At 50.6% G+C, this 21675-nt stretch overlaps 3 protein-coding genes and 1 pseudogene across 22 annotated transcripts in view; 2 read left to right on the forward strand and 2 right to left on the reverse strand.

Annotated features, from left to right (window-relative positions):
* LOC117081481 (leucine-rich repeat-containing protein 51) overlaps positions 1-17367 on the forward strand; it is a 29340-nt gene extending 11973 nt beyond the window's left edge. For 2 of the 8 annotated variants that reach the window (XM_033207480.1, XM_033207481.1), the window contains exons 4-6: positions 2205-2410; positions 3342-3490; positions 3771-4231. In XM_033207480.1, coding sequence (XP_033063371.1) covers positions 2205-2410; positions 3342-3490; positions 3771-3912 — 497 coding nt within the window. In that variant the 3' untranslated portion in view covers positions 3913-4231. Of the gene's footprint in view, positions 1-2204; positions 2411-3341; positions 3491-3688; positions 4232-10850; positions 11323-13026; positions 13172-14081; positions 14357-16092; positions 16290-16783 lie in introns of those variants that run through there. The other 6 variants (XM_033207484.1, XM_033207478.1, XR_004436173.1 and 3 more) reach the window with 6 other exon arrangements.
* On the reverse strand, positions 2927-11514 carry LAMTOR1 (late endosomal/lysosomal adaptor, MAPK and MTOR activator 1). Of its 3 annotated transcripts, none has more exons than XM_033207503.1 (5): positions 11317-11482; positions 7251-7396; positions 6921-6998; positions 6430-6556; positions 2927-3066 (listed from the first exon to the last, which is right to left on the reverse strand). In XM_033207503.1, the coding sequence occupies exons 1-5, from the start codon at positions 11356-11358 to the stop codon at positions 3061-3063; spliced, it is 399 nt and encodes a 132-aa protein (XP_033063394.1). In that variant the 5' UTR covers positions 11359-11482; the 3' UTR covers positions 2927-3060. The 3 variants fall into 3 exon arrangements, with proteins under 3 accessions (XP_033063394.1, XP_033063392.1, XP_033063391.1); XM_033207501.1 differs by having other exon boundaries at positions 2927-3170; XM_033207500.1 differs by lacking the exon at positions 2927-3066 and adding an exon at positions 5432-6055 and having other exon boundaries at positions 11317-11514.
* Positions 12218-12315, forward strand: LOC117081903 (annotated as a pseudogene).
* On the reverse strand, positions 14523-20980 carry ANAPC15 (anaphase promoting complex subunit 15). 11 transcript variants are annotated; one of them, XM_033207488.1, is made up of 6 exons: positions 20849-20980; positions 19610-19694; positions 19355-19484; positions 18745-18804; positions 18289-18426; positions 14523-15775 (listed from the first exon to the last, which is right to left on the reverse strand). In XM_033207488.1, the coding sequence occupies exons 3-6, from the start codon at positions 19472-19474 to the stop codon at positions 15521-15523; spliced, it is 573 nt and encodes a 190-aa protein (XP_033063379.1). In that variant the 5' UTR covers positions 19475-19484; positions 19610-19694; positions 20849-20980; the 3' UTR covers positions 14523-15520. The 11 variants fall into 11 exon arrangements, with proteins under 11 accessions (XP_033063379.1, XP_033063385.1, XP_033063387.1 ...); XM_033207494.1 differs by lacking the exon at positions 14523-15775 and adding an exon at positions 17778-18141 and having other exon boundaries at positions 19355-19479; positions 19640-19694; XM_033207496.1 differs by lacking the exon at positions 14523-15775 and adding an exon at positions 17778-18129 and having other exon boundaries at positions 19640-19694.
* Between the last annotated feature and the right edge of the window lie 695 nt (positions 20981-21675).

Raw genomic sequence — 21675 nt, forward strand, 5'->3', positions numbered from 1 at the left:
AACTTGGGCAAGGCCCATCCTCTTTCTGGACCTCATTTTGAAAAAGTGGGAGTGAGGGTTTGGGGTGTTCCATACACCTGAGTTTTAACATAATCCTATTCCCTATTCTCTCTCCTCCTCAGCCAAACTTTCTGAGGATGTTGTTTATGCTAACTGCTGATATCCATTCACTTTTTTTTTGGTAGAGACGGGGTTTTGTGATGTTGCCCAGGCTGGTCTCAAGCGCCTAGGCTCAAGCAAACCTCCTCCCTTGGCCTCCCAAAGTGCTGGGATTACAGGCATGAACCCAGCCTCTATTCACTCTTGAACTCACTCACTTCAATCTGGCTTCTGCCCCCAGACCCTTGCCATTCCACTGAAGCAGCCAAGGTTACCAGGGACTTCTAAGTTGCCAAAATTACTTTTTAGTCCTTACCTCCCTGGAACTTACTACTATAAACTATTTACTCCCTGAACATCTTTAAACTGTCCTCTCCTGATTTTCTCTGATTATTTAACTTCTCTAATGGATTCTTCTTCCTCTGACCTTCCTCCCTACCCTCACTCTCCATGAGGAATCTCATCTCTTTCCCTAACTTGCATGCCTTTTTTGCTAACGATTCTCAAGTCTGTGTCTCCTGAGCTTCCGACCTTCATCTCCAACTACCTACTTGGCTTCTGCACCTTTTTGTACAGGAACCTCGAACACACCAAAGCTAAGCCTGAACTCTTCACCTTCCCAATGCTGTTTCTTCTTCCTGTAATTCCTTACTAGTTAATACAACTGACCACCACCCTTTAATATTCTTCTACCTTTACATCCAGTCAACCAGATTATGTTGATTGTAGGTCCGTCCCTCTCATGTCTTGCTTGGATGACTCAAACAGCCAAATTGGTCATTCGGTCCAACTCACTCCCTAAAATCCATATTCCACACTGACACTTCAGAGTGATCTTTCTGAAATAAAAGATTTGAATCATTTGCTTTTAACAATCTGGTGCCTTCCCATTACCTACAGGGTAAAGCCCAAGATCCTTAGCCTGGCATCCGAGACTTTTGACTAGATTCCTGCCTCTTCTTTTCCTCTTTGTCCCCCTTGTGCAGTGCGTGCGAGCACTTGTGCAGGCACACAAACCTGCCCCAGACTCCCCGGCTGTCCTGTACCTCTATACCTTTCTTCATGCTGTTCCCTGCCTTTTTACCCTTCTTTGCCTGAAAAACATCTCCTAATCCACTGAGATTCAGCTCAGGCTTCACCTGCCCTGGGAAACTTCCCTGAGCTCCCATACTGGGTCAATAGCCTCTCTTCTGTGCTGCTACGAAATGACTATTATATAGCACTTATCACATCATATTGCCAGTTTGCTCCCATCTTGCCCGTATAAGCTCCTCTAAGGCACAAATGTCTGCTCTCTGCCCTATTATTCATACAAAGTCTGCAACAGACTGTCTCTCATTTTGTTTATCACTGTATATCCAGTACCTGGCATACTGCAGGTACTCAACATTAATGGAAAAAGAGGGAGGATATCAGAGTGTATTCCACTGAAGTGAATTCTATAGGCTTTACTAGTGGTTAATTCAGGATTTTGTGTTATCATCTACTCGGCTCAAGCCCAACAATTCTCGTTCTTTTTTTTTTTTTTTTTTGAGACGGAGTCTCACTCTGTCGCCCGGCCTGGGGGGCAGTGGCCGGATCTCAGCTCACTGCAAGCTCCGCCTCCCGGGTTTACGCCATTCTCCTGCCTCAGCCTCCCAAATAGCTGGGACTACAGGCGCCAGCCACCTCGCCCGGCTAGCTTTTTTTTTTTTTTGTATTTTTTAGTAGAGACGGGGTTTCACCGTGTTAGCCAGGATGGTCTCAAACTCCTGACCTCGTGATTCGCCCGTCTCGGCCTCCCAAAGTGCTGGGATTACAGGCTTGAGCCACCGCGCCCGGCCACAATTCTCGTTCTTAGTTTTCCTCAACCTGACACTGGTTTAGTATACAAAAGACCCAGTGGTACAGTGGACATGAGAAGTCCATGTAACCTGAAAAGCCAAGAGTTTGAGATAGAAGTCTCTGGCCCTTAATCTAAACTTACTGATTGCTGGAAGCTATGGGACAGGGTTGCACTAGACTCAGCTACAGCTTGGATGGCTAATCTTTCCAGCTCTGTCCCTTCTCACCCCCTCAAGCCAGAAAAGCAAAGATGATACCCAAGTCTCACTTTGTCCCCACAGACCTGGTAAATGAGGAGCCAAGGACAGGACTACGACCACTGAAGCGTTCAAAGTCAGGGAAATCACTGACCCAGTCCCTGTGGCTGAATAACAATGTTCTCAATGATCTGAGAGACTTCAACCAGGTGGCTTCACAGCTGTTGGAGCACCCAGAGAACCTGGCCTGGATCGACTTGTCGTTTAATGACCTGACTTCCATTGACCCTGTGAGTTCCTAACACTAGGAATCCAGTCGGGGGAGCCTGAAGCCACTTTGTTCAGACCCCAACCTCTCCACTCCTACGTGTTATCAAGGAAGTAGTGAGGCAGCATGGTGCAGTCCAAAGCACAAGGCTAGGGGGCCAGACAGATGTAGGTTCAAATCCTGGGTTTGCCTCTTACTGACGTTGAGCAAGCTACCTAACCTCTCAAAACTGCAGCCTCCTTGTCTGAAAAATGAGGATAATATGCCAGTATCATAAAGGTTTTGTGAGGATTGAATGAAAGTACATGAAAACCAACAAACAACTGGTACATCAGAGGCTGAGGTAAAATTGTAACTGTCACTGGGCACCCACTGTGTCCTGTGCTGGGTTCTCCTGTGGAAGAGGTAGTCAATAAAAGTACAGCACTTACTTTCTGTGAACTCAGATTCAAGTTTTAAGAAATAAAGTTTGGCCTTTTCTGGTCCAAGATCCCTAAGAGGGGAAAGGAGCTGGAGCATGACTTGGAAACTATTCCCCTGGTGTGGTGATCTCAATTTAATCAGTATTTTAAAAGCTTCTTATGTGCCTAGCATGATTCTCTGTCTTCCCGTTGCTTGCTGTGATAGAATCATAGATCACCAAAGCTGGAAAGGTCTTCAGTGAAGGGGCAACTAAGGCTGAGAGAGAGGCAGGAGAGGCAAGTCACTGGCAGTGCTGGTACCCAGGCCCATATTCCTGACCCTCAGATCATAGCTCCTTTTCAGTGTGATGCCCTGTATGTCTTAAAAGGTAAATAAAAGTAGGTTAGAGTCATACAGTATGGCTGTGGAGGGTTGGAGTGGAGGGCAGGTTGTTCCCCACATTCTTTCTTCTCTGCCCACGAATCAGCCCTGAGCAGAGATTAAGGGTCCTGTCCTGTCTAGCCTGGCTTTTGGTTTCCTTCCCCAACAAGGTCCTAACAACTTTCTTCAACCTGAGTGTCCTCTATCTTCATGGCAACAGCATCCAGAACCTGGGGGAGGTGAATAAGCTGGCTGTCCTTCCTCGGCTCCGGAGCCTGACACTCCATGGGAACCCCATGGAGGAAGAGAAAGGGTATAGGTAAGTGCCCTGCCCCTTGGAGGTAGGGTCTAGCTGGGCTCCCCTAAGGGAGAGGAGGAGGAGAAACAAATCTAAGACCATTCTTCTGCCATGCTTAGACCTGGGAAGTGGGTAGCCGACCTCTAAGCATTCCTTGCTCTCAGTCAGGATAAACTTAATCTTCCCCAAACTAAGCTCAAGTCCCTCCATTCCTTGCAGTCTGGGAAGACAACAGCAACTGGTGGAGGGGGAAGGGGATTTTGGTGGGGGGTCTGGCCCCCAGCCTGAGTCTTCCCCACAGGCAATATGTGCTGTGTACCCTGCCCCATATCACCACGTTCGACTTCAGTGGGGTCACCAAAGCAGACCGCACCACAGCTGAAGTCTGGAAACGCATGAACATCAAGCCCAAGAAGGCCCGGATCAAGCAGAATACACTTTGAGGCTCCCACGACCCTAGTAGTCCTAAAGGCCTGAGAATAGACAGCATGGTTTGACAATAAATGATTTGAGCTGTTGAGCAGATGAGAAGTCACTTACACCTTGTAGAGATGTTCTCTAACTCAGGCAACTGCAAGTAGCTCTAGCCTTTTCTTTTCTTTTTTTTTTTTTTGAGACAGAGTCTCACACTGTTGCACAGGCTGGAGTGCAGTGGCACGATCTTGGCTCACAGGAACCTCTGCCTCCCAGGTTCAAGAGATTCTCCTGCTTCAGCCTCTCCAGTAGCTGTGATTATTGGTGCACACCACCATGACCGGCTAATTTTTTTTATTTTTTCATTTTTTATTTTTTGAGACAGTTTCACTCTTGTCGCCCAGGCTGGAGTGCAGTGGTGCGATCTCAGCTCACTGCAACCTCCGCCTCCCGGGTTCAAGCAATTCTCCTGCCTCAGCCTCCTGAGTAGCTGGGATTACAGGCGCCTGCTACCACATCCAGCTAATTTTTTATATTTTAGTAGAGACAAGATTTCACCATGTTGGCCAGGCTTGTCTCGAACTCCTGACCTCAGGTGATCCACCCACTTCAGCCTCTCAAAGTGCTGGGATTATAAGTGTAAGCCACCACCCCTGGCCTTTTTTTGTATTTTTAGTAGAGATGGGGTTTTGCCATATTGGCCAGGCTGGTCTCAAACTCCTGACTTCAGGTGATCCGCCCACCTCAGCTTCCCAAAGTGCTACGATTACAGGTATAAGCCACTATACCTGGCCAGCTCTAGTCTTATTTTGCTGAAAAAGGGAGGCAATTGAGGGAAAGGCCTGCTGGTCTGGGACTGGAGACCTGGGTTTACCACATAGCCTTGGGAAATTTATCTAACTTTCTGGGCCCCTTTGTACTTTTCAGCTTAGAGATTTGGGGGTTAAAGTAGATCAGCAATTTCCAAACTCTTCAGAGTACCAGGGTCTGTAGAGATGCCTCACAGGTCTCCATGACAGGTCAAGAAGATGGGCTATGATCTCTGAAACCAGCCTCCACTTCAATCAGATCAGAGTAATTCCATTCTATGTTTTATATGCTGGGATTCTGCTTAGGATTTCATTTGATAAAAAGAATCTTCTGCTTAAAAACATTTGCTTGCTGACTCCGTATTAGATATTCCCAGAAGAGTCTAGTCTGCTTTCACTCTCCACCCCCCGACCCGCGGTGTCTCCCTTCACCCCCAGGGGCTGTTGGTAATTCCACTGAGTCTGAGGCAGGGCCCCCAAGAATCAAAGTTGCCTCAGATTCAGGTCTGTTCAGCTTTGACAGTGTTCCCATCATCACTGGACAAGGGACAAGAACAGTCTCATCCAATCTGAGGTTAGCCCAAGCCAGGTCTCAGCTAAGAGCTGACACCCTAAACCCTTATCTCTTGGATTCATCTTCAGTGCCTCTGGAAGATGTCCCCTTTCCCCCCATCTTACTCTCATAGACCTAAGTAGTCAAAAGTAGAATGGATAGGACAGAGGGGCCAGAACCAGCACATGGATGAATATACTTCCTTTATGGAGGGTGACAAACCAAAACAAAAAAAAGACTAAACATGTAAAAACCCAGGGTTCTAGAAATACAAACTGAATTCATTCAAATTCAAGCTCATCCAGACCCTGATCACAAACCCTTGTGAGGTGCCTATGAGCACCAAGTCAGGGAGAGGGGGCAGGAGTGACTTTGAGGCCAAGAGAGAGGGTGGGAAGGGGATCTCCCTAGGTCCCCTGGTGATCACCCCCCACCCAAACTGGTATCTCCACATTCTCAATGACTATGACGACATACCAGGCTCTGTCCTTTTGGCCCCCACCCCATCCCTGGCCAGAGCTTCAAAGGCCAGTCCCAAAAGGTTCTACCCTCACTTGCTCAGGCTTCTAGCCTTCCTCTTTTCCTCCTTCTTCACATTTTTCTCTGTGATTAGTAGCAGGTTAGGGTACTGTATAAGCCGCAGTGAGGCTGGGGGCCAAGGGGGTGGGGTAGAGATGGGATGAAGAGAGGAGAAGAGCTGTCCAAGGACCCCTCTCTTCATGGGATCCCAAACTGTACAACCAGCTCCTCTTTTGCGTCCACACGGATCTGAGAAAGTGCACTGTAGGCATATGCAGCTATCCTGGAGACCTAAGACAGAGAGGGGCCGGGGAGGAGAGGAACAGAGACAGATGAGGAGGCCGATCAGGAAAAAGAGGGAGGGGAGATAAGATGGTGATGAAGCAGAAGGACGGAATGATGGGGAACAGGAAGGCAGAGAGAAAGACAGGGATGGGAGAGACAGAAGGAAAAGAACAAAGGGGAGTGAAACAATAAAGGTTGCGGGAAGGAGATAGGAAAGACATAAGTTAAGAGAACGAGGTGAGAGGGAACTGGGGCCCACAAGGCTACCAGGCTCCCTAACTCCATCTTCCCTACCTCCTCTGAAGCAGAGTGGGTGAACCCTCTGCCATACCCTGGGCAGTGTGGGAAGGGTGGGCAGGGGCACGCAAGGGGTGTCTCACCTGCTGCAAATCAGAGAATGGGATGGGCTCACTGGCCAGCACTTGGTGAGGCTGGCTGGTAAGAGACGGCAGCGGTGGCAGCTTCTTCCAATGGGTCAGGCTGCTGCTCAGCACAGCCAAGCGGGTGCTGACCAAGAGAGAGGGGGTGGGGGTAGGCAGTTAAACCACAGTCTGCCCTGCCCAGCCCAAGTAAGCCTCATCCCCTCAGGCCAGAGAAGCAGGGTGCCGAGGCGGGTATCTGGGAGGGAAGGTCTCAGCTCATCACAGACTCACTCTAGGCCCACCTCCCTTGGCCTCAACGCCCTCGAGAGTGTCACAGGGTAAACAGGGCTGATATGAATATTTACTGAAGCACCCAAGTGATCTGTGGTCAGTCTCCAGGGCTGCACCAAATGAGAAGCTTGGACTAGGGGCCAGGCTCCGAAGCTGGAACAGTGATGGAGGGTAGGAGCCCAAGTAGCCGGAGGGATCCACACTGGCCAGTTGCTCACCTGTACTGCCTGGCACGGTCCATGTACTCATGCTGCTCCATGCCCTGTGAGTCTGCAGCAGATACATCAATGATGTTGCTTTGGGGAGAAGAGACAGAGATGACATGAGAGGTGCTTTTGAGAAGGACAAACAGGACTCAGTGCCAGGTACCAACTCCAGGGCTATCTGACACCAGTTTCCCTCCTGCCTACTGGAGCAGGGCTGGACATGGAGGCACCTCTCTCCAGTGACCTTGTCCCATCCCTCATGTCCTGAGCCTCGCTCCTTCTATCCTAGCCTTTAATATGGATAGAGGAGCTCTGACCCAGGCCTGGTCCTCTGACATTTACCTGGCTGTCTTGGCAAGGATGGAAGAGAGTAGGGCCTGCTCATCAGTGCGAGCGGAAGGCAGGCTGTGGTAGTTGGGCTCGGCTCCATTGAGAGCTTTGGTAGGGGGGCTGCTAGGGTCCAGCAGCAGCTTCCGCTCCTCTCGGTCCTAGAAGTGGTCATGGGAGAGAAGTCAGCCCCAGGACCCTTAGATCCTGCCTTTCATGGGTGCTACCCTCAGCCCAGCTCTGACCTTAAACACCAAAAATATTTCTATAAGGAATATCCAAAGCGCCCAGCTTTATGGAATGCCAGATAAGACTCAGTTCCTGCCTATCCTTGGGAGCTCAGCTGAGTTGGTGTTCTAGGATAAACGAGAGGGGAGCCAGGCAGTCCTAGAGGCCCTGAAAAAATGGACAGAGGCACAAAGCAGATAGTCAGCAACAGCCCTGGAGCTTGAAAAACATTCTAGGACCTGGCAGAGAAGGATACTAGAGGCTGGAAGACAGAGGAACTGAGACGTAGCAAAGCAATGGGAGCTAAAGGGGAAACCAGTGCAAGTCAGGAGCCCAAGAACAGCCCTCCTCATCCCCCAGGACCAGGCCCTCCCCAGCAAAGCTGTTTCCTTCCAAGATGGAAGCCCTGGCAAGTCCAGACAAGGCCCTAGGCCCCAAGGGAAAGCAAGCCCAACCTCTCCATGGCCATTTCTCAAATTATGTCAGGGCAGGAATCCCAGCCCAGCCCTGGGTCACACAGTACAAGTGTGTTCCCTTCTTGAAGGCAGGTCCCTAGGAAGGTGTTCACCCTCCTGTGCTCTGGTGCTCTTTTTCTATGTGACTCCCAGAATCAAACTGAGGGTACAAGGTGTATCCTGATCTGAGCAGTAGAGCTGTACCCGTGTGTGGTGATTCACACTGGGAATCCCAACACTTTGGGAGCCCAAAGCAGGAGGACTGCTTGAGTCCACGAGTTTGAGAACAGCCTGGGCAACAAAGCAAGACCTTGTCTCTACAAAAAAAAAAAATTAGCTGGACTTGGTAGTAGTGTGAGCCTGCAGTCCCAGCTACTTGGGAGGCTGAAGTGCGAGGACTGTATGAACCCAGGGTTTGAGGCTGCAGTGAGCTAGGATTGTGCCACTGAACTCCAGCCTGGGCAGGAAAGCAAGACCCCATCTCAAAACAAACAGCAATGGAGCTATTCCCGCCCTTGCTAAACCATCTGAGTAGCCCATGTAAATTTTCAGCAGCCCTGTTACTGCTGGCCTATGCTGATAATCACAACCCCTGAACTAACGTAAGACCAAACCAAGCTTCCTCACTGGTTTGGTCTTACTACTTGTCCTGTTTCAGTCCCCTGTTCTATCTACTGTAATATTTCTGGATTTGACCCTGCCTTGAGTCCATCAGCTGCAAATCCTTGATTGCTGTATCAGTGGTAAATTGGAAAAACAGACCTGCTGGGTATCTATCCAACCCATAAAGAGCAAAAGTGCCCTGGACAAAGCCAAGGATGGGCCCAGGGGGACATCCTGGCTAATGCTGACTCACCAACCTTCAGTGCCAGACCCCTCAATGCTCCCCTCCAGGCCTGTCTCAGTTCCTCAGTCTTTCCTGCTGCAGGCTCCAGCTCCCCTGCCCACAACTCCAACTCCACAACTCTCCTTGTAGAGGGCTACTTCCTCCTGCCCTGCTTAGGGAGGCCCAGCCTTTTCACCTTACTCTTCTTTCTCAAGCCTAGGTTGCCCAAGTGTCCTCAGGCAATTTGATCCAGTTCCCAGCAGCAAGAGACAGAAGCTGTGGGCTTTGCCCCATCACCTCTATAAACTCCCAGACACCCTTCCTCCCTAAAACACAGGCTCAGTATTAAAGAGCTAAAAAGACAAAATGTTTGCCAAAGATAAAACTATGTATTTCTAAGGAAAGCTGGCTCCATAATGAGGCCCAAGTTAGCTTCCTATGTGTCTGTCCTTCTGCCAGCTCCACTTCAGACAGATCTTTCTGCAGGACAGGGTAGTCTCTTCCCTCTCAGGGGTTCTTCAAGAAGGTTGGCTGATCACTTCTCAGCCTTCAGCTAAGATCAAGGGAGGAACAAGGTTGTTTTCTTGAAACCTAGACTTAAAGAAGAGGCCATGCTACCTCCTTCAGAGTAGACAAATATCATCCCACTCCCGAAGTGCGAGTGGAGCATGGGTTAGGTTTGTCACATCAAGGTTTGTCTCTGCGTCAATGTAACGCAAGAAGCAGGGTTTCACTGTCTACCTTAGCACAGACATAGCAGCCTGCCCATGACTGGCCACCTGGTCTAGGGGCATAGATGAGACCGCCTGGCCCCATGGATAAAATACATGGCTTGGCATCAGAACACCTGGGCATTAGCACTTCTCAGCTTGGCCAAATCACCTAGCTTCTCTGAACTTCTTCCTCACCTTTAAATAGACATAACCCACACGAACATGACAGATGTCTGGCAAGAGTCAAATTAGATAACTATCAAGGCCCTTTGTAAACTGTAATGTGTTGTACATTTTTTATTGTGATAAACAGACAGAGATGAGAGTGGGAGAGGAGCCTGCCCAAGAACTGAAAGAGGGACTGTGGGAGGTGGATGGTTATGGCTCTTGCTACATAAGGCCTCAAATCACCCAGCAGTGATTAAACAACTTCTCTGGGTGTTAGGAACAGAAAGGAGAGCCCACCATGGAGAAGGTAGAGATTCAAGAGAGCAGCAGGCCCAGCTCTTCCTTCCAAGTAGAAGCTGGTATCCTTTCTCATAAGGCATTAATCCTTCTTGACTCATTCCCTGCAAGAGTCCACATTATGCTTTAAGGGACAATTTCCCACTAGGCCACAGCTCTCCCAGTAGGCAGGGTTATTGTCTCTTTCTCAAAAAGGTGGAGGTGAAGTGAGAGGTATTAGGCATGACACATGCCTAACACAGAGCAAAGGAAATATGTGTTCATTGGGTGTACGGAGAACTGAGAACCAGAAGCCACCCTTGCTTCCCATACAAATGACATTTTCCTAGGCTTAAGCCCTTAATCCAAAATATATTCACTGAAGAAATAACTACTTCCCAAGTACCAGTGATATAATCTATTTTTGTGACCATCTCCCCTATTAGACTGTGAGCTGCTTGAAACCTTTCTACTTTCTCAGGTCTACTATATGTTCAAATGTAGAATCCAGGGTTAGAGACGATCAAAAAAGGAGAGTGGACAGCAACTTGAGACTTCATCCTTGAATGTCAGGCCAGGCGGGGCAGGGATTAGAATATGGAGAGAAGTGAGAATGCACTAAGAGGAAGAGGGAGAATTTAAAACTGTAGAGGTCTCCCCAGCCTAAGCCTTTCGACAGAGGGATCAAATCTACAGCCAAATTCTCAGAACAGGCATGTCTCCAGCTAAAGGAACCCTCAGGCCCCAGGCAGACTGCACTGAGGCAAGCCAAAGTCAGAACCAAATGAACTTCCCGCTCCATTTCTCGTTTCCCACAATCTAGTCAAAGCTAAACCCTCTTTGTTGCTTCCCAATTTCCCACATGTCCCGATGTCCTTACTGTATCCATTAAATACTTCATTGGCCAACTCAAAGGCCACCAACTTCCAGAATCGTCCTCTGGCCCTAGACTAGCAGCGATCTTCCTTCTGCAACCCCAGGGAATAAGACGATACACGAATTCCTGATTCATCTCAGGACAGCCTAACCCAGGGCCTCAGCTTACCCACTCCTACAATGGATTCGCAAAGCCCACTAATACAAAGACACAGGAAGCTGGGAAGGGAGTGTTTCCCGGGGACCTAGACTGAGGATCCTTGAATCTGGAAAGTTTTGAAGGTAGGAGCAAACGGAAGTGGTGAGAGCGGGGCGGACAGGCGGCTGCCTGCACACCTCGAGGCGGGGACCGTGTAGAAAGCTGGGGCTTTAACGGGGTAGGAGTCCGGCTTGGCGTCTCCTGTGTAATCTGTCCCCTCCAGGCCTCCTTATTCAGTGAGCCCTGCAGTCCGGCTGCCCGTTCTCCGCAGATTTCTTTCTGGGCCCCATGCCCCAGGGTCTTAGCCCTCATTCCCGAGCCCCGCCTGCCGCGGCCGCACCTGGTCCGAGTCCTCGTTCTCGCTGCTGTAGCAGCACCCCATGGCCGGGGTCAGGCCGGGCGCTCAGGCCGCGCAGAGGAGGGACGGCGTCCGTCAGGAGCCCTTCCGGTCACATGACCCGCAACTGCCTCCCGCGGCAACCACCCGCCCCCACCCCCCGTATCCCTTCTCCCGGAGCCGCTGGGCCGTCTCATCAATACCCCGGCTTCCGGTCCCGCCCGCTAGCGCGTGATCGTTGTCAACCAATGGGAAGGCGTAACCGGACACGCAGGCAAGTGAAGCGAGGAAAGGGAAGGGCGGATCACATGACTTCATCTTTCCAGTCTCTAAACTGGCCGTAGTGGCCGTCCTGAATTGTGTTATGCGTTCTTGTGGCCACTAGGCCACTTTTCTGGGCCATTGAGCGAACTCGTACCAAATGCCCTTGTATGCCCTCGTGATACACTCTTCTAAATGCCATGCGAGGGGCGAGTGGAATCCAGGCCTGACGCTCCTAGATCGTACAGCCTGGGTGCACACACAGAGGATCCAGATGACCTGTACCCAGTCGGGGAACAGAGGGGGTATCGCCCAGCTGGGCTGGGGGTGAATACACAGAGGGTGTATTCTGCACCTGGGCTGGGAATCTGCGACTTACAAGAAGAAGGGACCTTATACTACCTTCACATGCTGACGCGGAGTGGAGATACATGCTGGTGGAGGAGATAGAAGTCACCTCATTGACCTCTCTGCCTTCAGGCTTTTATCTTTAATTCTGCCTTTTTTTTTTTTACAGCACCCATAGTAAATCTAACGCACAAAGCTGACCATCATCAGTTCTCTTTTCCTAAACGCTCCCCCCCCCCCATGTCTTCCCTTGGGCCCTGAACACAGGTCCAAGTCCATCCAAAATTGTATAGTGATCCATTTGTTGTTCATGCGCGTGTGATTGGGTGTTCACCCGCATGTGTGAAATGCGCCCACCCTCAAATCTTGTTTTGGCACATTACCCATCTGACATATCAAAGTCATGCAGAGCCTGACACCTCTCTCCCACTGCATGTTCTGAGGTGAGGGGTGAGGGGGTGGAGGGGTGAGCAATGTGTTTCACTGGACGTAGAGAAATGATGTTTCCTGATTGATCTACTGGACTTTGCACATGCAGCCTGGTCTGCCTACTGTCTTCGAGACTCAGTACAATGTCCTCCTGATTACCTTATCTGACCCCATTCTCTGGACATGTCCAGCTCCCTATGCTTAATCCTCATCCAGTGTTAATTCATGCATTTATTAACAAATATTTGCTGAGCGTCTACTATGTGCCACACACTGTTATATCTGGATATGCATCAGTTCACAAAACAGCCAAAGTCCCTGTAGTCGTGGAACATCCAATAGTGATCACACTATATTCTATGTTCCTGGGTCAGTCTCATCTACCAAACTTGGGAGTTCCTGGAGCACAATGACAGGTTCTGACTCTTACCTGTGGCCCAAGGCATGGCCTTGCTTACAGAAAACTTGCATATCAATGAGTACATTACAGTCACCCCATCACCTTGGCTCACCCCATGCCCCATCTTCTGATCCAAGGGATCGGAAAAGTCGCCAGATCTCGTACCTCTTATAATCCCTCAAATCAAGACCCTGAGTTTCTGTAAATCTTTTGAGGTTCCTGAAGGGCAAGAGGCAGCTTAAGCTCATCCCTGGGGCTAGTAACTTGAACTGCAGGTCTCAGGTGACAGCAGCCACCTCAGCATGAATAATTGAAAGTCAGTCCAGCCTCCTGCCTCAGAGTTATCCCCCACAGCAGGCCCTGGACTCCCTCAACCTGTCCTGTGCTCTGGTCTTGCCTAAGCAGGAGCCTCCAGCCCAGGTAAGCAGGGCCCTGGATTGTGGGTTCCCAAGCACACCAGTTCAAGCCCACCGCATCACTCACCTATTCACACCCATCCATACACTCTTTCATTTTTACTCCCCGCCACCACCAGGGGCCTTGCAAGAAGGCCTGCAAGGAGGTCAGATCTGGATGAGGAAGAGAATGGCCCAGGACATGGGAGGAGAGGCCCATTCCCCATAGGCCTCTGGAGAGAAGAGCTGAGTAGAGGGAAAATGTGTGCTGTGTGTTATGTGTATGTACACATTTGTGAAGGGAATTCTGAAACAGCACAGGAGAAGAGGGGAATACAGCGGAGAGGAGATAGGGCTGGAGAATTATTACAGAATCAAAGACTCCTCCTATCCGCAGGGAAGAGCAGGCAGAGGGAGAGTCCTGGGGTGGGAAAGAGGACATCTCACCCTAACACCCTATGGAGTATTTTCATTGCCTTTTACTGAGGCAGGGCACAGTGATGGTGAAGGTGTTTTTGACTGCAAACCTATGCTCTTTTGCTACACAGCAGTGGTCAGAGGAGTCCAGGCAGGCAGAGGGTAGGGGTGGGGGAAGATACCCCAGAGGGGAACTAGTGAAAGGGGTCCTGAAGAAGGGGTGACGTCAGGGATAAAGAGAAACAAGTCAGGAAAACGATGTGAAGATGGAACCAGGGGTTGGGACTGGGAAGAGGTGATTTGGGGCTGGGTGCTGAAAGTAGACAGTATGGAGTCCTTGAAAGTACACAGGCTTGGAATCATACTAACCTGGATTCAAATCCCAGTTCTGCTGTGTGACTCTGGACAAAAGACAGCCTTTCTGAGCCATGGTTTGTAAAACATAAGGATAATTGCTACTGGCAAAGGCTACACAAATAGGCAAATTGTGGGTGTGGGTTTCCCTCCCTCCACCCCAGGACCCAGGTAGGGACCATGTCCCCTGCCATTGCACTGGCCTTCCTGCCACTGGTGGTAACATTGCTGGTGCGGTACCGGCACTACTTCCGATTGCTGGTTGGCACGATCTTGCTGCGAAGCCTCCGAGACTGCTTGTCAGGGCTGCGGATCGAGGAGCGGGCCTTCAGCTACGTGCTCACCCATGCCCTGCCTGGTGACCCCGGTCACATCCTCACCACCCTGGACCACTGGAGCAGCCACTACGAGTACTTGAGCCATATGGGGCCTGTCAAAGGTCAGTGTTCCCTAGCCTTCTGCTCCAAGAAGTACCCCCAAGGCAGTGAAGGAATATTTGGGATCTGTTGCTGCTTTACTGGGTGAATAGGGCAGGTTCTTGATCCTCTTTTAGGGCCTGTTTTTTTTCTCATCTGGAAATGAGGAGCTTGGACTAAGTCATTTATTCAGCACACATTTATTGTCACCTCTTTTGTATTAGGAATGTGCTAGGTGCCAGGGAGGGGGTAGAGGCCACAGAGATGAACGAGCCATAAATGCTGGCCTCAAAGGAAGCATAATACACAGTGGAATAACCATCTCAGCAGATAACCCATAGCTTTGTAATTATCTGTCTCCACATTTTTCTTCTCCACCATGGAGGCTTCCACATACCATTTAAGGTAGCTGTCTGCCTGGATTTATCTCAATCCCAGCATAAGTGCTTTTAGGGTCTTATTTAAGAAATTCGGCTGTGTGGTGGTTCACGCCTGTAATCCCAGCACTTTGAGAGGCCGAGGTGGGCAGATTGCCTGAGCTCAGGAGTTTGAGACTGGCTTGGGCAACATGGCAAAAACCCATCTCTACAAAAAATGCAAAAATTACCTGGGCATGGTGGCACACACCTGTGGTCCCAGCTACTTTGGAGGCTGAGGTGGGAGGACTGCTTGAGCCCAGGAAGCTGAGGCTGCAGTAAGCCATGATTGTGCCACTGCACTCTCCAGCGTGGGTGACAGAGCAAGACCCTGTCTCAAAAAAAAAAGAAAAAAAAAAAGAAAAAGAAAAAAGAAAATAAAAGAAATTCAGAAATTCACTGGCTGGGCATGGTGGCTCGTGCCTGTCATCCCAGCACTTTGGGAGACCGAGGCAGGAGGATCACTTGAGCCCAGGAGTTCGAGACTAGCCTGGGCAACAAAGCGAGACCCCTGTTTGTACAAAAATTTAAAAATTAGCCGGGTGTGGTGGTGAGTAACTGTGGTCCCAGCTACTAGGCAGGCTGAGGTGGGAGGATTGCCTGAGCCTGGATGGTCAAGGCTGCAGTGAGCCATGATCACGCTACTGCACTCCAGCCTGGGCAACACAGCAAGACCTGGTCTCATAAATAAATAAATAAATAGAAGTTCGTCCAATTCCAAGATCAGAAATATATTCAATGAGCAATAAAAGGGGAATGAAACTACAAATTCTAACAGAGACCGTTCATAAATCTCAAAGATAGGGTGGTTGTTTCTGCCTGGGACCTCATGGAGAAAGAGCAACATTTGAACTGAATCTGGAAGTTTTGAGTTGGCCAGGCAGATGGAGATGGGGGTGGGAAGGGCAAAGCCAGCCACGTATACACATGTGGCATGTAGGAATGAGAAAGCATGATGGATTCTGGGTACAGTTGTTTGGGATGGCTGTGATACAGGCCACAGGTGGGAAGTGCTGGGAGATGAACCTGGGAAGTAGAATAGGCTCAGGTCCAAGGTCCTGAATGCCAGGCTGAGGATCCCAAGTTCAATCCCAAAGGCCTTCAGCTCACAGGAGCCAAGGAGTAATAAGGTCAGATTGGTTGGAAAGATTCCAGGGCTGGTGTGAAGACTACACTGTAGGAGACGGGGACCAGGAGGGCAGTTGGGGCTATGGTACAAGAGACAGATGAGACCCCAGCTGGTTGGGAGCTGCAGTGAGGCAGGTGAGCATTTGAGATATCTTTCTATCAGGGGCCCTGCATTCGTCTCCCATGTCTTCTGCAACAGCCATCTCCCCACATAGGTCAGATCCTGATGCGGCTGGTGGAGGAGAAGGCCCCTGCCTGTGTGCTGGAATTGGGAACGTACTGTGGATACTCTACCCTGCTTATTGCCCAAGCCCTGCCCCCTGGGGGTCGCCTTCTTACTGTGGAGCGGGACCCACGCACAGCAACAGTGGCTGAAAAACTCATCCGCCTGGCCGGCTTTGATGAGCACATGGTCAGTCTCCCATCTCCCCACCCCAGATTTCTGTCACCCCAGGCCTTGCCCTAGCCAGACATCCCTTGTGAGGGACTCCCATCTAAGGAGAAGGAAGCACCTCCACTCTGGGGACTGTGATGCTGGATGGTGTGTGAGCTCCTGCCCTCCTGTCCCAAGTCATCTGCACATTATTTTCTGCCGGATGACAAAAGAAACACCTAAGAGAAAGGCCTGTGGAACCCAGCAAATTTGGGTCCAGCTCTTACTCTGCCTCTTGTTAGCTATGTGACCTTTAGCAAAGCATGCATCCTCTGAACCTCAGCTTCTTCACAGGCAGAATGGAAATCACAATACTGATCCTGACTTCTTAGGTTCTGAGGTCAGAGGAAATGTGAGAACACTCATGGGGAGCTAAGCCAGGACCTGGCATGAAGTAAGCCAGATCCTGGTGGGGTCTTCACTGGGAGAACAATTCCCCCCACCCTCACCTCCAGCTTCCCCTATCCTCACAGGTGGAGCTCATCGTGGGCAGCTCAGAGGAGGTGATCCCGTGCCTACGCACCCAGTATCAGCTGAGTCGGGCAGACCTGGTGCTCCTGATACACCGGCCACGATGTTACCTGAGGGACCTGCAGCTGCTGGAGGCCCATGCCCTACTGCCAGCAGGTGCCACCGTGCTGGCTGACCATGTGCTCTTCCCTGGTGCACCCCGCTTCTTGCAGTATGCTAAGAGCTGTGGCCGCTACCGTTGCCGCCTCCACCACACTGGCCTTCCAGACTTCCCTGCTATCAAGGATGGCATAGCTCAGCTCACCTATGCTGGACCAGGCTGAGGTCCAGGCCCAAGGGTACTTACTTACAGGGATGCCCACCCCCACCCCCACCCCCACCCAAGCAGGGACCTCAGAATCTGCTCCCTTTCCTGTTTGGGGCCTTGACACATGCTGGGCTCAGGGCTAGGGAGTCTCTCTTCCCACCTCTGACCCCTTTCAGCCTCTACACTGACCTCAAGTGTCAAGTTCTATCAGGCTGCTTGGTTTCACTAGACCCCCTCTTTCCAGGGAGAACCATGGACTGACAGCATTCTTTCTGAGCTCCCGACCCATCTCTGTCACTGATTTGCTGAGTGACTCCAAGGGAATCCCCACCTTGCTCTGAGATTTAATCTTCTCTCTTAACATGAAGGAAGCTGGATGGGAGAGCTCCAGGGACCTCCCAGTTCTCGGCCTCAGAAAGCCTCCCATCCTCAGCCCATGCCATTCTGGGTGGGATCAGAGGAAGTGGCAGACAGTGAGTTAGAGGCCCTGCAGGAATAGCTGGATGCAAGCTGGGCCAGAGAAAATGGCACAGAACCCTGGACCCAGGGCCAGGCATGCCCTGGCCTTCCCTAACCCTGGCCCACTTAGCCAATTAGGTGTGGCTGATGTCCCTTGAGTGCCCTCTCCCTAAAGCCCAAAAGACGACGCTGGACTCCTCTGGGCCCCACCGACAAATAGGGAATAGACATGGGGGGAAAATCATTCCTTTGTCTTTATTAAAGAAACTTAGAAAGAGACCAGACCTGGCAATCAAGGGGTGAGGTACTGGCCAGGAAGGTGGAGTGGGGCTCAGGCCCTGGGGATTTCAAGTGCAGACCGATGGCCTGGGAGGGGCCAAGGAGACCAGATCCTGGCAGCAGCTGAGGAGGTGCCCAAGGGCACTTTCAGGCACTGGGGCCATCAGCTGGTTCTGTGGGCAGGGGTTGGGGGTTGGGATGCAGGGTAGTTTGGGCTGGCCTGGAATCTCTCTGAGGCCACCCTGCCTTGTCTACCTAGATCATCCACTGGTCCTGATCCTGTTCGTTGCCTTCCATGTCCACCTGGAGAGGAGGCTGGGTGTGGGTGGGGAGAGGCCTCAGCCAGCCTCAGCCCCAGATCCTGCCCCTGGCTGGATCCAGGGTTTCTGTACCCTTTGGCCTTCAACTGGGTCAGGAGCAGGGGCCCAGGAAGAGAGGCCCTCCCCCATACCCCTTGCCTACCTCATTGACCTCTCCGTCATCAGGCGACTCATTGTAGTCATTCATCTCGTCCATGTCCTGCATGTCCTCATCATCCTCTGAGTCCTCTTCACTATCCTCATCGTCTTCATCATCCTCTTCTTCTTCGTCATCATAGTGCTGGTGGGCAGGACAGAGCCTGTAAGCCCTACAGGCCTGCGTGGACCAGTTCAAGAACTGACCCACTTGAACCTCTCTCTAGGGCCAATGAATGACCCCCCACCCCAACCCTCCCTCCTTGAGTCTAGCAGGCTGGTGCATGTTCTGCAGGACCTTAATGCTAGGCCCAATGCCCACCCCTTCTATCTCCCGTTTTTGCCCTTCACCCAGATCTGAGAACCACAACTGCTCTGGGTCAGAGGCAGGACATTCAGAATTAGAGCAGAGCCTCAGTCCACTGTGGCCCCCACACAGGCCCCACCTGCTAGAGCCACTCACCTCTGAGGCTGGCTTGCCAATAGGAACCAGGTTGTTGTCTTTCTCTGCGATGCTTTGGAGCTGTGGGCAAAGGCACAGAGGAACAAGGCCAGAGCCCAAGTAGGGCAGGTCAGGGGCATGGGACTGGCCCATTCTGCCCAGAAGACGAGCCACACGTGTGGGGGAGAAGCTTCCTCCCAGTTCTCAGGGCGATTCAATCCCTTTCTTGTCATCTGCCATTTATGAACTTGATCTAAATACTTAAACTCTCTGAGCCTTGGTTTTTTCGTATAATTATGGTGAGGATGAAGTGAGAGACTTACCAGCCTAGAAAGCGTCATCTGCTAGATCCTCAATAGTCAAAATTATTTCCTGTGCTTTAGGGAAAAGAGCTTGGGCTGAGTGTCAGCAACCTGGGCTCTAATCTGGCCCAGAAGTCACATGGTACCCCTGGAAATTAGGGTATGACAAGATGAGAACCTTGGCTCCCTGGCTCCCAGCCTGATTATTCCCAGCTGAGGGCAAATATTTCCGGAGTAAGGCTGGGTCATGGCCCACTGAAGGGGGTCTCTGTCTGTGCTGGGGTCTCTGTCTATGCGGGGTCTCTGTGCTGTGCTAGCTGCTCACTCACCCAGGCCTGATGCTGCTGTTCCTGCTGCTGCAGCTCTGTCTCTTCCACACAGGGTCGATCCAGATTAAACCACAGTGTCTCAGTCACACGAGGGAAGAGTGAGGGGAACAAAGTGGACATGGCTCCTAGACTGAGGGAAAGGGTCAAGTGAATGTGTTTTGCTTAGTTTTCGTTTCTAATTTGGTTGTAATCTGATTTAGGGATAGGGTGGAAGACAGCAGGAAAGCAGCCCCTCCCCCTAGGAATCAGACAGACCTGGCTATGAGTCCTGGCTCCAACACTTACTAGCTGTTTGACCTTGGCTGAGTCACTTAACCTTTCTGGGCCTCAGTGTCTTCATCTGTAAAATGGGGATAATAACAATTATACCACCGTCAAAGTTATTCTGATAATTAAGTAAATAATGGATAAATAAAGCTGTTTGCAGGGTGTTCAAGGAGGGAAGGGAATGGGAGTCAAGTGTAGGAATAGGAATCCAGAATGCAGACTGGCATTATGAAATTATATAAAATTAGAGGTAGCAGGGTTCTACTGAAATTATCCCTACCTCCTCCACACACTAAAACCTGCTTTTTGCACCTTTATGATGGCCCATACCACACCCACCCAGTGTCAGAAATTTAGGACACTAACGACCGCTCATGAATCACAGCCAAATGTTGGGGTGGGGGGATTGTAGCATATGCAAGCAGGGCTTAGTAAGACATTCTAGGAGGCATGAATAAGTGGATAAATAAGTAGATGTAAGATTGAATGGATGAACTAACATTATAAGGGTACAATCAGCTTTGAGCGGCTGAGGGAGCCAACCAAGAGGGCCAGATAACCTTTATTAAACTGAGGACAGGCAAACTGAGGCCCAGCGACAGGCAGAGACTGGCTTTAGGTCATACAGTGAGTCGGGGCTTAGAACTCCTCCGTGAAAGGGATGAGCAGGAGAAAAGAATTGATGCCTGGTCCTGCTTCTGTCCTAATTTATCTGACCGACCCAGGGCCAGCCGCTGCCCTTCCCTGTATCTCAGATTTCCAACCCGCGTAATTAGGTACGAGGGAAAACACCCTCATGTCCAAGAAGTTCTGACAGGCCAGAGATCTCGGCTCGGAAAGCCCAACCCACTGTCGCAAAGCCACCGCCCATTCTTTACTCATTACGGTAATGACCACGCAGTTGACCAACAGAAAGAAAGTAGGGCGGGACTCAAGACAGAAATTTGGCCTTATAGGGTTGCTAAACGCGAAAAAAGCGGGGCCTGGGTAGGGCCAATTAACTGAAAGAAATGCTGGGTGACAGGAAGTGACACCAATGAATGACGGACCTTGTGTGACGGGGTGGGGCTTAGTCTCGAGGAAGCGGCCAATGAACTGGAGCTCTTTAAGGGTTAAGGACTCTCAATATGGAGCTCCTGGGGAGTCGGGTCAAAGGAAATGGATTTCTGTGGGAGAAGAAGGAATTAAGGGGCAAGGAGACGGCGGCAGCCTTGTCTCTCTACTTACCGCGCCGGGAGACTGCAGCCGGCGGCGACCCGGAAGCGCTTCACTCAGCCTGAGCGGAAGAACCCACCAGAATCCGGGACTCACCAAACGCATGCGTCCTTCGTCTCCTTTTGTTCCCTGCTCCCGCCCGCTAAACCGGATGTGACGTTGACATACCTTAGTCACATTGTTAGGGAAGAAAGTGTGCAGTGCCTGCTTATCTGACCCGCCTCGAGTCTCAGCCAGTCGGCCTCTCCATCCTGGCCCCACTACTACGGCTACATTTAACCCCTGCTCCTTTGTTCCCAGGCACCATTTGCTTGTTAACCCCTTCTGAAGAATAGTTGACAGCAACCTCTTAGTGCGAGGGCCATTTGTCCTACTGCATCCCAGAAAACTAATCTGTTACTACTCCAGAATTGCTGGTTAATGTTATGTCCCTCCTGTCTGTGCTCTCTTGGCTTCAGTTTCCCGTTTGAGCACATTCATTCTTTTTTATTTTTGCTCTGAACAAAAATATTTGAGTTCCTATATTACTATATTCTAGGCCTTGCTAGAAACTGGGGATACATCTATGAAAATGATCGCTTCCCTGAAAGACCTCACAGTCCAGGGAAGCCAAACCCTGCAGACATGCAGTAGACTCAGTGATCTCTCTTAAGGTTGTCTGTTGAATTTTCACATTGGCGATTATGTACAGACTTGAATGACTAGTCAGCCTCAGGCACAGCATTCTGTTGCTTGGGGAATCTGCTGCCCTCCTCAGACCTGGGCCAAGTCCCCTTAGAGGTCAACCTTGTAACCTCTCCCATTCCTTTGCTGATGCCTCAGTTCCAGTAACCTCTGAC

This window comes from Trachypithecus francoisi, unplaced genomic scaffold, assembly GCF_009764315.1.
Source record: "Trachypithecus francoisi isolate TF-2019V2 unplaced genomic scaffold, Tfra_2.0 Lachesis_group8, whole genome shotgun sequence".
NCBI classification, from domain to species: Eukaryota; Metazoa; Chordata; class Mammalia; order Primates; family Cercopithecidae; genus Trachypithecus; species Trachypithecus francoisi.